Raw genomic sequence first — 16803 nt, 5'->3', positions numbered from 1 at the left:
CCTCTGTCCTGCAAATTGTGTGAGCACCTGGTAGGAGGGAGCCTGTCAAATGCCAGAGGAGTCTCAAAAACTGACTGAGCCAGCCTTTCTGTTGAAGGGAATCCCTTTCTACAAACCATGCACTTTACATCTTACATTTTGGTACAAGATCTGTTCTTGAACTTGTATCAAGACTTTTATCTCTGAGGATTCCAGATTAAAGAGTTTCTCCTGTGGAAATGAGCAATGGGTAGGCTGTGTTTGAATAGTTTTCTGATTTAAAAATTGTTTCAGACAGAAACAGTGGAAATGCTGTGGGTGATCTGATTGGGATTTCTACTCTGACCGTTGCTACAGCATCATGAAGTTTGCAGTGCAGTACATGCAGGCACATCGTCTTGATAAGGGAATACTAGATAAGGGAAGGGGAGCAGGGTTATGCATTCTCAGTCTTTTCCCCTACTTATTTCCAGACCATTTCCAGATGCCACTTCTTTGAGAGTTGGAAAGTTGCTTGGCTAGGTGCTTTTAAATGCACACATGTGCACATATATAAGCATACCAAAAAAAGTAGGCAACAAGATAATATTCAAGCGTTTCTTATGACAAGCTTGTGATTTTTCAGGACAGTGCAGAACTGTGTCTTCTTCTAAAAGAAGACTGACCAGTAAAGTGGTCATGAAGTTGGATCCTGACAGTAGCCATGATCATGATTTAGATATTATTTAGAAAGCACCAGTGCTTCATATTTAGTATTGGTTAACTTTTTTCTTTTTTTACCTTAGGTTTATATTTTCAGAACGGACAGACAATCAGGCTCTCTAATAAAGATTTTTCAGGCTTCAGGAAAAAAGGTGAGCATTTACATATGTGTATATTCTATTAAGAGGTAGAGAGCGGGGAAATAATGGCAGAAACATCCTGGAGCATCATTTTCATTCTGCTCCTTCATAAGTTGTCCAGCAAATCCTGTTTCTTCTTATCCTCTCAGAAGAGTTAAACCTATTTTACAGATCATCTGTATGCCATGTCTTCTGTTGCAGTCATGATTGCAATGTCTGCTCAATGGCCATGTGACTGAAATAAAAGGTCTTGCTGGAAATTGTAATAGTAGTTCTCTTTATTTTTATATGACTGTAGCAGTACCTCTGAGATGTGGGACATGGGGCACCAGGTGAGCCTAGATGCAGTGATTTCCTCTTATTAGATGTTACTGGGAGCTGTGGGTAACCTGGAGTTTAGTTTAATATGCAAAGCCCCAGTCTATTTCCCTGTGTTGTTCTGTGACAAGGTGGATATTGCAGTTACACTGCTTTGTGGAGCAGCAGTTTCATTGCCTCGACAGATGATGATTTCCCCCTTCCCACTATGAATCAGTCTTGCATTCTGTTCTTGGGACTGCTGTCATAAAGCTGAACTGCTCTCCCCTACCATGAAATTTAGTGAATGCTAGGGAGATCTAGCTTCCCTAGTGTGGTGTGTTTGAATGGGGAATAGCTTGTGTTTTTCATTTGGGGGCTTGCTGGAGCTGTGTTGCAGGAGAAACAAAGTGGACAGTATGTCTAGCTATAGGTAACAACAAAATTGCTTTATTTGGGAATAACTCAGTGATGAAATGATACCTCTTATCTGGGGCTACCTGTGTTCTTCTGGAAGGAGAGGAAATGCAGAAAAAAAATGTTGCTAGAGGCTTTTGGCTCTGGGAGGACCTGCTACCCTCAGAAAGTGTTTGCCTGTATCTTCAAGTCTGGGAGTGTTACCATATTTTGTTTTTTTTTTTCCAGCAAGATACAGTTGCAGTATTTAAAAACTTGCCTGGAATAGGGGATGTTAATTTACTGAATTTAATTAAATAAATTTAATGAAATTTAATGAAATAAACTACAAGGGTTTAGGTGGGTGGTGTGGCTTGTATTTTAGGGCCTCTCCAAAATTTTACTTTCTCTGCACTAGCAGATTACAGACATCTTGAAAGGAAAAGATCTCCCAGTTCATCCAGGGCATCTCCTGTGTTTGATTGCTTCCTGTTCATTTTTTTCCCTGTTGAGTTTTAAATGTCCCTAAGGATGTGCTCCTGACTACTCCTCAACTTAACGAACAGAGCCATCAGGAAGTTTCCAGGTCTTAGCCAAAACATTTCCCTCTTCAATTTAGTTGCTTTACTGTTATATGTAACTTAACTAATCAAGTATTTACATCACTCAAGTATTTCTAGGCTTCTTTTTCATTAGCATCATCTTCTACAAATTCTCTAAAATCCAAATGAGAATTTTATTTTAAAATTAAGGCTGAGTTAAATCACTTTTTTTGTTTGGTTGTTGTTTGTTTTGTTTTGTGGTAGAAGCAAAACCAGACCTGCTCAGCAATGAGCACTGCTTGGAAATGAGCTCTCACAAAATGCTACATCCTTTCCAGTGGTGTGAAAGTTCATTGCTCTGACATTCTTGTTAGACAGATGTGAACAGCAGGCCAGTTTCTCCCTTCCTTTTTTATTAATGAAGGCTGAACCAGGAAATCAAATGCAGACAAGAAAAAGGAAAATTCAGTACCTTGCTACAAATGTTGTGTGCAAACTTCAGGTTCTTACAGCACTGCAAACTCACCCATGCTGCAGACATACCATGTTGCAGTTAAGTAAATAATAGCCTTTTCCTGAGAACTGTCTGAACACATAATGAAATGCTTTTCATAACTCTTGTTCCTTATCCATGAGAAATTTCTTTTAAAACCTTTGTGGGTTAAAGAAATAAACAAAAAAATCCACAAGGGAACTTAAGCTACAAAATAACTGGAGTCAAATGATATTTGAAGTCCGACTTTAAACCCACACAAGCACAAAAATCTGCATTAACAAACTGAAATGCTATCTTTCAGTCACCCCTGCATTATATATTTAGCAACTTTTAAATCTTACATACTGCACAGAATAGAGTTGCTGCTGCCCATCTTCTAGCATGCCCAGTAGTTGTGGTTCATGTTAACCTACAGGCATGGAAGACAGTAGGTCAGGGATCTGCAATGAGGAGTGTAAAAGCATTCAAGAAAAGTGATAAGTTTTTTTTAACTTAAGTAATTATTTATTTAAACTCAGTTTTTCCTACTTTGGAGGGAACAGCTCTCAATTTCAAATATGAAGTGGTATCTTACCCAGTTTACTGATGAAGCAGCTCTTAATTTTGAGGCTATAGTTTGTAGTTGGTTTCAAAGAGTATGCCTTTTTTTACCTTAGCAGAAGTGAATGAAATAAAGCTGAAATATCATTCTTGCTTTTGGTTTCCTTCTTGTGTTTAAATGTGTTTTGAAATTTGTAATGTGGGTGCCGGTTGGGAGATAGTTAGTTTTTAATGTTCACTCATATAAAAAAATAATGAAGTGAAATTAATGTATTTCTTTATTTTAAGCAATTAAGTTTATCAAGCAATAATAAGTGGAGATTGAAAGTGGCTTACATTTGTTGTGTATCAACTGAAAAGCTTTTATTGAACGTCTTGGTTTCTGTATCAACTTACCTGCCTGTACATGAGAGGAAAGGCAATGATTAAGACCCACAACCAGTACACCCTTTGATAGTGATTGATACAAATAAATACAAATAGAACAGGGGAAGATAGTCTTACAATCAAGAGGTAGTCTTAGATACCTGTTTTCATGGCCTCTTGCCTATTTTTCTTTTTTTCTTTCATTATTTCTTTAAGGTATCCCCAGTTGATCTGTGTGGTACCCAGCTTCAAGGAAGTTTGGCACTGGACATGAATAATCACTGTCCAGCTCTGGTTTGGGAAACTCATTTCACCCCTTTGTAGTTTTAAGCATTTGACAAGCAAAAGCTTGTCTAAGAAAGCTCTTTAAGTGTCTCACTTAAGTATGCCCCAGAGTATAACTTCTATTCTGTTGGTAAAACATCAGGCTGATGTACTGTTATAGTAAAGTGTTTTAATTTCTGCCAGAATTATTCCTAAAGCTTTCTCTATAGGAGTGCTTGTAAGTGATGAAGCATCATCATGTGAAATTAAAAGAATAACCAAACCAAACAAAAACCATGCCTTTATGATTTTCTCCTGTGTGTGGGCAGATACTGAATGCTTTGTTGTGACTCAACTTGGTTACAGATGGGCTCTTACTTTGGCTCCTCCTTATGTGCAGTTGACCTGAATTCTGATGGGTTGTCAGACCTGCTGGTTGGAGCACCTATGTTTTCTGAGATCAGAGATGAGGGTCAAGTCACAGTCTTTATCAACAGAGGAAATGTGAGTATGTACAGGAGATTACTTGGTGAGGGATGATGGTGTGGGTTCCAGGCAAGGTAATGCTTATGTCCTTCCAGCACTGCATGGTGAAACTTGGTGTCTCAAATAAGTGGGGCTCTGGATGTCTCTAGAAAAGCATGAAGTCACAGGAAGACTCATCTGGTATTGTAGTTTGCCAGACACTAGCCCATATTCATAACAGACCAGTGACTTTTTCAAGGAGGTCTGAGAAAGTTTCTGGTTGTATGTTGAAACTTGGTGGTATTTGTGGCTTTATGTGGATTTGATGCCAAAAGCAAGTAAGAGTCAACAGCTATGAGTTTCCTTTGTGTTTTGGGTGGTCGCTAAAACCTAAAACACAAATTAGAACACAAATGTCTGAGGATTGAGGAAGAGGAGAGAAAGCAGAGATTGAATTCATGTTACTTTTACATTATGCTCCATATACAGATTTTAAGGGAAGTTCTTAGCAGCTGGTGCTGTTGGATTTCACATGACTTAACAACAGTCTTGGAAAAGTCTGAACTTCGTTACATTGGCAAACCAAGGCCATTCTAATGTTTTATTTATAGGAAAACAATGGTTGTTTACGTACTACTAAATATTTAATATTCAGGTCCTAAAGCTGCTGTCTTAAAGGAGGAGTTGTTATGGACTAAAATGAAATCGGCTTGTATTTTGGGAACTTTGAGTTTATTTGTGCTAGACTTCAAATTCATCAGGAGTGCTAGCATTTAGGAGACTTCAGAAGTGTTTTTGCTGTAATTTTATTTTATATTACTGCTCCTTTAATTCAGCTTTACTTTTTCAGTTTTATCCACAGGAGGTTCCACCTATTCTGAGGACCCAATATGTTGCAATGTTGCTGTTGGGTCCTCAGAATAGGGTCCAGAATGTTAAACAGATAGACAACATTTCCTGCTCACACTGAGAGTATACATGAGTTAATTTTTTTTTCTTCTATAAAATAGTCAAGAAGCTAGTATGAGTTTCGTATACTCCTGCACCAGGAGTGTTAGAATTACTTACACAAGCAATGGCTTGCAGGATTGTGGGCTTTATTTTGGGCAGTGGACATTTTATACTTTGTTTCATTCTGCAAGCATCACTGCTTAAGAGGTTGTTGCAGAGGATCAGAGAAAACTGTATTATAAAACAAGCACACATTGTGATGCTACATTTAAAATGCTTGTATTTTGTCCTTTCTTGTGACATCTGCAACGAATTGAGTCACAGATACAGACATGTCTGTCTTCTCTCTGTTGTGTTTCAATTTCATTATGGGATTTTCTTGGTGTCAGCAACTCCTTGCAGCTAAGTAAAAGATCTTAGTACATGTCCCAGAGGGTAGCTTATTCTCATTCACAAAGGAAGCAAAAACAAAACAACCCTGAGGTGGGTACAGACTTAGACTGTGTAACTAAATTTTTTTTTTTCTTGTGGAAATGTTCCTTTCCCCTTATGGGAAGACTGCAAGAAAATAAAACTTATGTATCTGACCAGAAGGTGGGTGGGCAAGAAGTACCATAGCCATATAAGGCTTCTCACAGCATAGTAGTGCAAAGCTACTTAATTCTGAACTTTTCTTAGTTTCTTTATTTCATTAAATATCTTTCCTTATTCTTAATTTAAGGAGGCTTTTGGAGGACTTTGCTTTAATCCTTCTGTCGTGTACTTAAAATGTTTTCAAATCCAATTATCAAATGTTCTTTGCTTAGGGAAAAATACTCCTTAACTCACTGGAGTTTAGCTGAATAAACTTGGACTGGGGATTTCACTCCTTGGATGTAATCTGCCAGTAGAGCAAACTCTGGGCTGTTACATTTTAGGCATCTGAAAACTTTCATGATTCACCAATCCCTGTGACTGCATTTAATTACATCTCTGAGTTACTGTTTAGTTAATTTAATATTTTGGTTAAATCATTCATGCACTCCTTCCCTTTTTCTTCCCTTCCCCCTTTAAAACTAAAACCCAAAAGGTTTAAAACACAAGTAAATTCAATTCCTAGAGCCCAGGTAATCTGACTGCAATAAGAGCAAGAGGCAGGTTGCAGCTCTGCCCCAGCAGCACATGGGCAGCTTCCGTGGGGAGGTCTTGTCTCATCCAGGGCTTGCACCATTTCCCTGATGTTGTTTTATTTCTTGCTTGCTAGGGAGTGCTGGAAGAGCAGCTCACCCTGGATGGTGACAGCGCCTATAATGCACACTTTGGGGAGAGCATGGCTGCCCTTGGTGATATTGATGACGATGGCTTCCCAGGTCAGTGCAATTTCCTCCATGGCCATTTCTCCATAAGTGTGAGCAATGCTGGTGATGCTGTCAGTCTTGCATGGCATGCATTGCTTATCCAGACCTGACTAGCACCTGAATTCAACCTAAGGATAAACCTGCTTGAGTAGGATGTGTGTGCCAAAGCCTTTTGTAGCTGATCGTCCTTGTTGTTGGTTTAGTTTGTGTCTGTGCAGGTCATACCCCACTCTCATTAACCTTGCTTTGCTTTTCTTGCTGTTGTATTTTCTTCTTCCCTGTATGGTTTATAAAAGGCTTTAGATACTATCACCCTGAACAAAACAGAAACCTATGTCTGACTTCTTTCTTTTTGCCCATTTCCCTATGTTTCTAAGCCTTTCTGGTTTCATTGACATAATCTTATTTCTTATCATGAAGTGTAATTCAGAAAGAGTTTCTCAATCCTGATAGCACATAGTCTATTAATTTCTCTCTTTTGCTTTGTTCTCCCCCTGCTCCATTCTCAGGATGCTCAGTGTGAGACCTTATGCTGTGAGAGCAGTAGGTGAGAAGAAAATGTCAATGCTCCTTTTCTGCCCTGGTTTCTGGAAGTGCAGATTTAAGGCCTTCTAAACAAAGGCCAACTTAGTGTGTGCTTGGATTTATTTCTTCCAGGCCACTCAGGACACAATATCCCATTAAGCCTAACGCAGCCTCATTGCAGGTTGCCCTCACAAATCGTGGGCATGCTCTTCCTCTGCGTTTGGCCATGCATTTGTGTGTTCTCGCTAATGCTTGTAGGTCAGTCATGGTGATGGTGAGACTGCAGAGGGAGTTGGATCAGTCTGTGGGTATGAAGCAATCATGAAAAGCTTAATTTTAGCAGATGCACAGACACTAGATCCAAGTAGGAGAGAAGAATGGGAGGTGGGATCATGCTTTCTGCAGGAGTTTGCAGTTAAACTGGATAAAATGTAATTTGAAAGTTTACTCTCAGCAGCCATTTTTAAATTCTTGCCTATCCATTTAATACACCGAGCCTCTTTGTGGAGCCTTGGATTTTCAACCAAGCTTAATGTACTGCTACAGTAAATAATTTGCCAGTCTCGTCTTGGTTCACAAAGCTGATGTTCTCATGGGTTGAAGATTAGATTATGAAAGGATTCTAAATTTACTTTTCTGAGTATGGTTGCTAGTTGATAAACACATGTTCATAATAGTACGTGTTTCTAAGTAGGCACATCATCTGATTCTGTGAAACATACATATGTGTACAAATTCATATGCCTTTGTGTATTTTTAAAGTTTATCTTAACATGAGCTCTTAATTAAGTCAAACAAGTTCCTTCTAGCCAGGTTCATATAAGCTGCTGATCATCTTTGTCATGGAGAGCTGTTTTCCTATGGATGGCTGCATCCTAAAATTAGGGGAAAGTTGGATTAATGGAATGGATTGTGCAGTCTGTGCTGTTTTACAGATGTTGCCATTGGAGCGCCTAAGGAGGATAACTACATAGGAGCAGTGTACATTTACCATGGGGATGCCAATGGTATTATACCTCAGTACTCTATGGTATGTGACACTACTGTTTATGATCCCTATCTGAAAGTCACTTTTCCAGGACATGCAGAAATAAACCATACTTAAGCGTCCCTTAATAGGTAACCTTGTCATAGCTCTACATTCTTTTCTCAGTCCTGGCTTGAAGATGGTTTCTCCCAAAGTTTGTCTATACCTATGCTGAAATGTTCGTCAGGAGGTAATTTTTACTGTCTTTTGTTACAGCTGTCAATTATACCTTCTTGAAGCAAGCAAAGTCTTAAGGGTTGAGTGTTAGTTTTTAGAGATAGTACTGATCCAGAAGAGAAATGAAAACCCTGGAAAGGTTGAGCATACAAATTGTGGAGAGGCCTGTGGGAAGTTGGGAGGTTGCACTTTCTTCCTGTAGAAGCAGACTTTGTGAGAATGCAGAGGTACTAACTGTTCTTTTGTGCCTCTTTACTCACCTTGTTGGCCTTCTTGCATTCTGACAGTATGTCAGAAGACCATTCTTAGGTGCCATCCCCCTTACCCACTTATTATGAAGTAAAACCTTGTTTGGGATATGCTATGGTATCTTGTGCAGAGATGACACAGTGCAATTTAATTGCTGTAGCCAGGCAGTAGGGAAGAAAAATTTATGCTCATGCTGCCCAACATGTGTCTCCTAGTCTCTGTCTAGCACATTTCATTGTTCCGAAAGTCTGACTCTTCCCTCCCTCTGTGTGTTTGAAGTTCTGGTTGTTTTGTTTTGTTGCTGGGTGGGATCCTTCACAGTAAATCAGTTTACACAGAATTAAAGAGTTTAGTGGTTATATTGGCAACTCTTAACAGACTATAAAAGTTTAGTCCTTCTTCCTTTGCCATGTATATGGCATGCACTGCTTTTGAGAAAAAAGGAAGTTAAGTGACTCTTTAGTGCATTTTAGAAGAAGTAGTCGTAATGTGTGGCATGTGGAGGATTCTGCCTGATTTTTGCCAAGAGCCACTGGTTGGGAGGTTCTCTGAAAAGCCTAGAGCTTTCCAGCTCTTGCTGAAAATGATCAGATTTTTTCTTCTTTTTTTCTGTTTGTTTTGTTTTGTTGTAGTTGTTTTCTGATTTTTTTGTTTGGTTTGGTTTGGGTTCTTTTTTTTTTTTTTTGGTCATTCATGGGAAAATTTTACATTTTTTAAGGAGGACAGATCAGCAGGGTGGGAAGGAAGGCATCCTGTTTGTGATCTCTCCCTCCCCATTGGAGCAAGGCCAGCAGCACATGTCTCTCCACTTGGTCAGTGGGAGAACACCCAGCTCAAGAGTGTGGCAGGGTATGTGGTCATTGATAAACCGTTCCTATCATAGTCCCATGTCCTGAGGCAGCCAAGGAGGCACCACTTACAAGCATTTCCCAGTGCCTGCTGCAGGGCACTAGACACACCACTGGTTCAAGTCCTGTGTGCAACCAAAACTGTGTAACAACTTCAGCTCTTTACCTATCTGCCCTGGATTTGAACCTGGATGTGGAAGACATTTTATATCTTATTACTATATTCCTGATCCATCTTAATGCTGTGGAATTTCTTTTTTAAATAAGCTGTGAGAGGTGGAGGGGGTGTCCAGCAGGGTATATATTTTCACCCTTTTCATTTTGTTAGTTCTTTCTCCTCCCTCCTCCTGCTTTCTTCATTTAAAATGCTGGTAAGTGTTGTTTGCTGATATCCCTTCAGCAGCTTCAGTGGCAGCAATTAGCAGAAGCAGCTGACTTGGCTTTGTGGCTTGCTATTTTCATTTATGGTACTTAAAAGCAGCATTTTTCTTCTGTCTTGCAGGCTGAAACAACACACAGATGTCTTTTAGGTGTTTGCAGGTGGGATTTACCACCCTAATTGGGACCCCCAAAAATGCAATGCAAGTGTGATGTGGGGATCAAGTTACTTCCAATTGTCTTAAGCTTACCTGCCCACAAGTAGGAAAAGAGACCTGTACCCAGAGGAGCACTGTTTTCCCTTTAAACTAACTGTCAGGATATCTTTCTTACCTTCAACTAGTCTTTTTTTCCATAAATTTCTTGCCCGGTCTTTTGTCCAATAGTACATTCTTTTATGGGAGGGCCAGGAAAAGTTGGTGACATGTCACAAACAGTGAAGCACCTCCAACAGATTTAAACTTACATCATGGTTTCCTCTGTCTGTAACTTCTGCAGTCAGAAGTTGATCTGAGTTCAGGTCTTGCATTGGTGGCCCAGCAGAGTGATGGAAAGCTGGGAGACTTGTGATTGCCTTCTTAGAAAAAGAGATTTCAATATATTAATTTGCTTCAGACAAAGCCATTTACAATGCAAATAATTTAGGGAAAGTTTTGTGTTAGTAATTAGAAAAAGAAAGAAACTATGTTAGAAGTCAATTAATCTTTGTGTTGGGGAAGGAGAAATGAGATACAACTTCCAAACTGACAGAAAATACTCTGTAATAGATGATGGAAACCAGAATTTCCAAGTGGGATGAAAATTAATTATTTTGACTTTGAGTGTGCTGGCAAACTTGGTGAAAATAAATGGTTGTGCAGGATTTTCTGTTTTAACTAATCATTAATTTTGTTAAGATGCTTTTTAAAACTTTTATTCACAGAAATTAAGGTAATTTAAAAAAATTAATCTCTTGGGTGCTGTTATATTTTTTCCCCCTGCAGAAATCTGTTTGATGTGTTTCTTATTTTGCTTGGGTCTGCATGAGGATTGTAATGCAGGTGTGGGTTTTTAGTCCAAGTCAGCATTGGTCGCCCACTAACTGAGAGCAGAAGGGCAGTCGACAGTCTTCCTGTTAGGGCTGTGTGGGTGAAGTGCAAGACAGCAGGTGCGTAGCACTTCCAGCCCATTGAAGAGAGACCCAGTGGCCATGAAAATCATGCTTGAATGTTTTGGGATTTTTTGTTTTGGTAAGGGTTTTTTTTAGAGGATTCTTTGTGCTATTGACTAATTTCACTTGTGTGTTTTCTACTGCAGAAGCTAGCTGGGCAAACAATAAACCCAAAGCTGCATATGTTTGGCCAGTCCGTATCAGGGGGAGTTGATATGGATAGCAACGGTTATCCAGGTATGTTGGCTACTCTGGCAGTGAGAGCATCAGGAAAATACAGCAGCAGGCTGAGAAAACAGCAGAGCTGGTTGTTTTCAGGCTGCTAGTTCCTGCTATTGCAGGTGGTCAGTGAAACTGAGCTGGTTTTTCTGTTTCCCTTCTGCCACTCAAAGCTCCTGATAAAAATTTTTGGCAATTGCCTAATTCAAGTGTTTAGACAGTCACAATGATTGAGGATTCAGTATATTGCCAAGGTTTTAAGTTTCTGGGAAGCTACTCTGTGAGGATGGCAATCTTAAAATAACCCAAAAAGTAGACAATAATATAATAGTAGTAATAAAAATCAAACAACGAAGCAGAAGTGAGCATTACAGAATGTAATCCTCCAGCTACAAGACTTATGACATAATGATATTTGAAGGGACAAACTGGCTAAGTCAGAAAATGCTTTTCTTAGATTCGTGCTCTGTAATTTAGCAACTGATTTGGGAGAACTAATTCTGTGCCTCCTTTGTAACTGCCTCAATGTTACAAACTTTTCAGATATAACTGTTGGAGCCTTCCTGTCAGACAATGTGGTACTTCTGAGGTGAGATGAATGTCTTTTTTATTCATTGTTGTCTTCTTTTGTTTTCTGTTTATATCTTAGGTGGTCTAAAACCAGTTTCCTCCCTAGTTTATTGTGGCCAGAAGAAGCAAGCTGGATTACTTTTTTAAGCAAAACCTTAGACATGAATGGTGTTAAAGAATGCAGTCTAATTTAAACAGAATAGTGGGAGGGGATAATACCAGGATAATACCTGGTCTATGAAGAAAAACAGTTAGAGCCAAAAGGAGATGTGTTGCATCTCAGCGCCTCTTTAGAAAGGTTTCTCCTGACTTGTGACAGGGCTTTTTTATTATTCTGATGATTACCTAAAGTAAATAAATTGTGATTTAAGGGAATGTGGTTGAGCAAAAAATGAGCTGCTTAGGATGCCAGGATGTAATTTTGCATCCATATATATATATACACAGTTTTGTGTAGATGTAATTTTATAATGGGATGCAGAATGAGTCTTTGAGGAAATGAAATATGGATACATTTTCAATGCACACAGGAGCTGGGCTCCTGTTTCAAGTTTGTGAGTTACGTGTAATTGTTCCATCTGATAGAGAGAGGTGGGACAGCTTGGTTCACCAATTTATGCAGGTGGAGAGTTAGAGTACAAGTGAACTTGAGATACACGGACCTGGAGAACAGAGTGGAAAGTTTGAACTTTGCCAGTAGGTCCTTTGTTACACTCGTTAATATTAAGTTAAAAAATCCTTTCAAAACTTAGATATCTTTAGGAACTCCTGCATCTTAATGGAAGACACAGGGAGGGGGTGACCCTGGTAAGACAAATGCTGGAGCTGCAGAACAGATGTGCCAGCCTGCTTCCTGTTCAAGGCAGGAGAAACTTGGCTCTGTTTCCATTTGAATCAGTTACAGTGAAGAAAAAGGAGAGGGAGGGAGGAAATACTCTTGATGATCAGCATGGCAGGTGGTCAAGTCTTTTGAAGAGTTTTCTGTTTCTTCATCATACATGCAGAGAATGCTAATAGTTGCTTCTGTGAAAAGGTGTGCCATGCCCCAGATGGGAATTTGCAGTCTCATGTGTCTGATGCTGCTAGAAAGAAAACAGCATCTTTCACCTACATTTCACCTACACCTACATTTGTCGGCGATTGAGGTACAGAGCCAGACCGGCAGGGAATCTGAATCACTTCTTCGAAGAAACGAGCTGGTTTTATACACTTTTCTAAGGCACAGTATTTCCTTATATGGCAATTCTTGCAACGTGACCTCTCCCGTGTTGCCACATCAGCAACACACTTTCTAAATGTCCTTCTATGGGGTGATCACTCGCTGTTCATCCTTCTGTCAGCTCCTGGCAGCCTCCTCTCCGTAGGGGTCTGCCGTGTGACACCTCCTCCCCCCAGGGTCCAGTGGAGACAAGCTCCTTTGTGCTGCCATGTGCTCCTTTGTGCTGCCACGTGCCTCTGCAGGCAGGTTTTACAGCTTGTAACTCAACTTTATTCCATCTCTTCCTACAGTCGTTGATGTAGACATTGATTACAGAGGGGGGAAGACAAACTGAAAGGCTTACTGTGATGTTTAAAACCACATACATCACAACAGCATGATGACATCTGTCCATGCATTCAGTTATGCTTGTGCTTTTCAGAGGACATTAGTACATTACTGACTAACTTTGTGAGCAGCTTGATTAATTGCTGCTACTGCCAATCTACAGTGTCCCTCTTGCTGTTAGGATAAAGAGATAAACGTTTTCTCCCCTATGCATCCCCTCACCCTTCCCACTTTTGTGAAGTCCTTTAACCAAAACCAACAAATGTTTTGCCAAGTGATATTTAATGGCTTTGGTGGAAGCCTTCATTGACTTGCGGCAGATGCATTCTGTTGATCATGTGTGTGTATGGCCCTTTGAGAGACGCATTGGGTTGTTCTTCCCCAGTGTATAACCAAGTGACATAACATCAAGGAAAAATCATGGCGTGCATGATAGTTGGAGAAATACTTTTTTGAAGGAGAAATATTTTTCTAGATCAGTTATGGCGTTTACTCTTTTATGTCTCCCTAAGCATTCAAAAAGAGTTGTTTTGTCTGAAGGTGTGAAATGATCCTAGGACACTGACTCTTTTTCCTCCCTCCCCCCGTATATATTTCTAGGGCTAGCACTTATTTTTATCCTCCATCTCAAAATGTGAACTTGCACTGTTATTTCAGGCTGTGGTAAAAGAGTCTGAGTGGCTGTATCAGAGATTGATGTGAATTTTGTTCCAGTTCATATAAATTAGGTGTAACCACAATCCCTGCTCTCTTCTCCTTCTCCCCTACCTCTAAATTTAAGTGGCTTATGGAGTGAGAGTGCTGAAGTGTTTTACAAGCTCTGGCCTTGCATGGCTGCTGAGATTACCTTAGAACTGAATCTGCTGGTTGCTGCACATTTTTTTTACTACTGTAGTTGATTTTGGAAGAACATGTTCATCTTGAACATGTACAGAATTGAAAACAGGAAGAATAACACCCATAATTTTTGGGCTCAAGTCCTGCACTGGAGATGGCTCAGGAGTGCCTGAGTTTCTGGGCTGCTTTTCCCAATCAAGCTGCTGTGGTTTCTGTGTTGTGTGAAAAAGCAAACTGTTGAGGAATGCATTCAGTGCAAGTAGCTTGGTGTGTGAACTGCAGATTGAGCCCTGGGTGGTGGGAGCCCAAAGCAAGAGGACACTTGGGGACACTCTGAGACACAGCGGGAGCTGAGGACTCAGGAGGAAGAGCAGAGACTTTCACATGCTTGGACTGTGAGGGTATAAAAGCCCATGGGGTCCTTTCTTTGGGATCCCTCCTTGGATCCACCTTGAGCTGTTTCTGTGTTAACTGCACTGTGAATAAAAGGCTTTATGAAACTATGGGAAACCTGGTCTGACTATGTGAGTGTGGTGTGTGTAGGGAGTCAAGGGGGGCACCTGTCAGCTCACTGGAGCCACACACTGCAAACGGGCTTTGGTCCCAGCAGGTAAAGTCTCTGGTGGTGGGAGTGTGACTGCCTGAGTGCCTCCTGGATGGTCAGACAGGGAAGTTTCCATAGCAAGACACCTGTGCCTTAAGGTGCTCAACTTGCTCTGTGATTCTGGCTGAGGTCTCTGTCAGACAGGAGTAGTGACAGCAATAACCTGGTGCTGGAGTTGCAAGAGTAGGAAGCTTTTGTTCACAGTGCCCTGGGTAATTCCTGAAACACAGTTCAGCAGCCTGATAAAAGTATTCAATCCTTGCCACTTGGCAGGAGGGAATTAGCCAAACATTTCCTCCTCCAGAAAACATGAATGTGGTGTCTGTTGTCCCTCTTATATGGTCAGAAAAATTATGTATGAATCCATGTCCTGTGGAGGACTTCTGTGCTCTCTCCTTGACTTTCGGGTCACAAATTTGACTATAGACCATTCTATGGAAACCCACAGTCTCTCCGTACCTGTCCCTGTTCATCCAAGATGATTTGCAGCCAGTCTCATTTGCATGAACTTGTTGTTCTTGTTTGCTCTTCTGCTGATTTTGTTATCCTCTTCAGTCATCAGGAAGGCTTTATGCAACATTTGCTGGAGATGATTATCATTATTACATATTATCAGTTTCCCCAGCTGCCTGCCTGCAGTCTGTGTCTGAGCATTGAATTTCAAGCTGACATTACCACTTTCATTTAAATGCTAGTAGCCCTAGGTAAAATGCTTGTTTATTTTGCAATTCAAATTGCAAAACTCTCTTATTTTTCCTGTCTGCTTGAAATTGTGCAGTTTACCAAATTTGCTTTCTTTTCCTTTGCCTGAGAATTTCCCTCTGAATGGTCACACAATTCTGCTTCTCTGTTTTCTCCAGATCCAGGCCTGTCATTACCATGGACATCACCATTTTCCTGCCCACATCTATCAATATCACAGCTCCTCAGTGCCATGATGGTTTGCAGCTGGTGAACTGCCTCAATGTGACAGCATGCTTTCGTTTCAGTGGCAAGCATGTTCCTGGAGAAATAGGTAAGGTACCTGTGCCAGCCTTAGACAGGAGCACAGTAACACGTTGACCCAGAGTCAAGGTCTCTTTTTGCAGTTAGTAACAGAGATTTTTTGTGAAATAAGGATTTTCATCATGAACATGGGCCATACAATCACAGAAAGCTGGAGGCTTGAGAACTTTCTTGGGCATGTTTTTACCTTCTGATGAGGCAGTTTCTTCCTGAGTGAAATGTCTCCTTGGGCTTACTGCAAGGATAGCACAGACTTCTGGGTTCGTATTCCCTGTCCACCTCTTGATAATACATTTCTGTATCCATATCCTCTATCAATGTTACCAGAAAACAGGTATGATTTGCTCTGGATTAATAGAGTTTGAAAGTCTGCAAGGAGCTCTTGAAACAGACATGAGAAGATCCTTTTCTGTGCATCAGTTTACCTCTTTGTAATACGATTATAAGTAGCCCATTATTTTACTGATTGCAAGAATATCTTCCAGATTAGTTAGTCTCTGTAAAACACTTAGAGAGCTCACTCAGGTGAATGCAATTGTGTAACATGTAATTGTGCAAGCCTTTACATCTTGGCTCTATTAAAATGCTACTTATGTCTTTTACATCCCAATGCTTACAAGTCTTAGCTGTTTTATGAAGTGGTATGGGACAGATACAGCATTTCTAAATATTTTAGGCCTGGGTTAATTTTGTTCATGACATTTCACCTTTGTCATGCTTTAAGAATGGCAGAGGACTTGCACTATGCTGTTCAGGGAAGATGCCTCAGCCTCACAGTGTGGCTGTGTCTTGACAGTGAGTCTGGTGAGGAGCTGGGAAAGCACTGCCTCCTCCTGCTCTGTGCCCTAAACTTTTTGATCAGCTAGCTGAGAAGGGTGAGTTGTATCTGTGTATCCTCACCTGAGCCTGCTGCAGTATTCTGTTTTTAATTAAGTCAGAAAAGGAAAAGGCTTCTTGCTACTTCTTCTTGCATTCACGTGAAGTGAGAACTAAACCAGCTTGTCACTGTTACCTGAACAGCTCAAAACAATGGAGTTACTAAATTTAAGATTCCTCTGTATTCTGAAATATTGGTGCAACTGAGACTTCAGTTTCTATTTCTGCTTCCTCTATATGATGACTTTTCCATCCCTGTAAATGATGACTAAGCAGACAAATACATGCTTTGATAAAGTATTTTTTTACTGCCCACT

At 40.3% G+C, this 16803-nt stretch overlaps 1 protein-coding gene across 1 annotated transcript in view; it reads left to right on the top strand.

Annotated features, from left to right (window-relative positions):
- The window catches only part of ITGA9 (integrin subunit alpha 9), a 244048-nt gene that overhangs the window by 28840 nt on the left and 198405 nt on the right, over positions 1-16803 (top strand). Inside the window, exons 8-14 of the mRNA XM_048296306.1 lie at positions 765-833; positions 4089-4226; positions 6382-6487; positions 7936-8030; positions 10976-11066; positions 11592-11637; positions 15466-15620. Of these exons, the coding sequence (XP_048152263.1) occupies positions 765-833; positions 4089-4226; positions 6382-6487; positions 7936-8030; positions 10976-11066; positions 11592-11637; positions 15466-15620 (700 nt within the window). The remainder of the gene's footprint in view (positions 1-764; positions 834-4088; positions 4227-6381; positions 6488-7935; positions 8031-10975; positions 11067-11591; positions 11638-15465; positions 15621-16803) is intronic.

The sequence above is a fragment of the Corvus hawaiiensis genome, chromosome 1 (genome assembly GCF_020740725.1).
Source record: "Corvus hawaiiensis isolate bCorHaw1 chromosome 1, bCorHaw1.pri.cur, whole genome shotgun sequence".
In the NCBI taxonomy this organism is placed as follows: domain Eukaryota; kingdom Metazoa; phylum Chordata; class Aves; order Passeriformes; family Corvidae; genus Corvus; species Corvus hawaiiensis.
The sequence above is the reverse complement of the archived record's forward strand: the minus strand, read 5'-3'. Positions and strand labels throughout refer to the sequence as shown.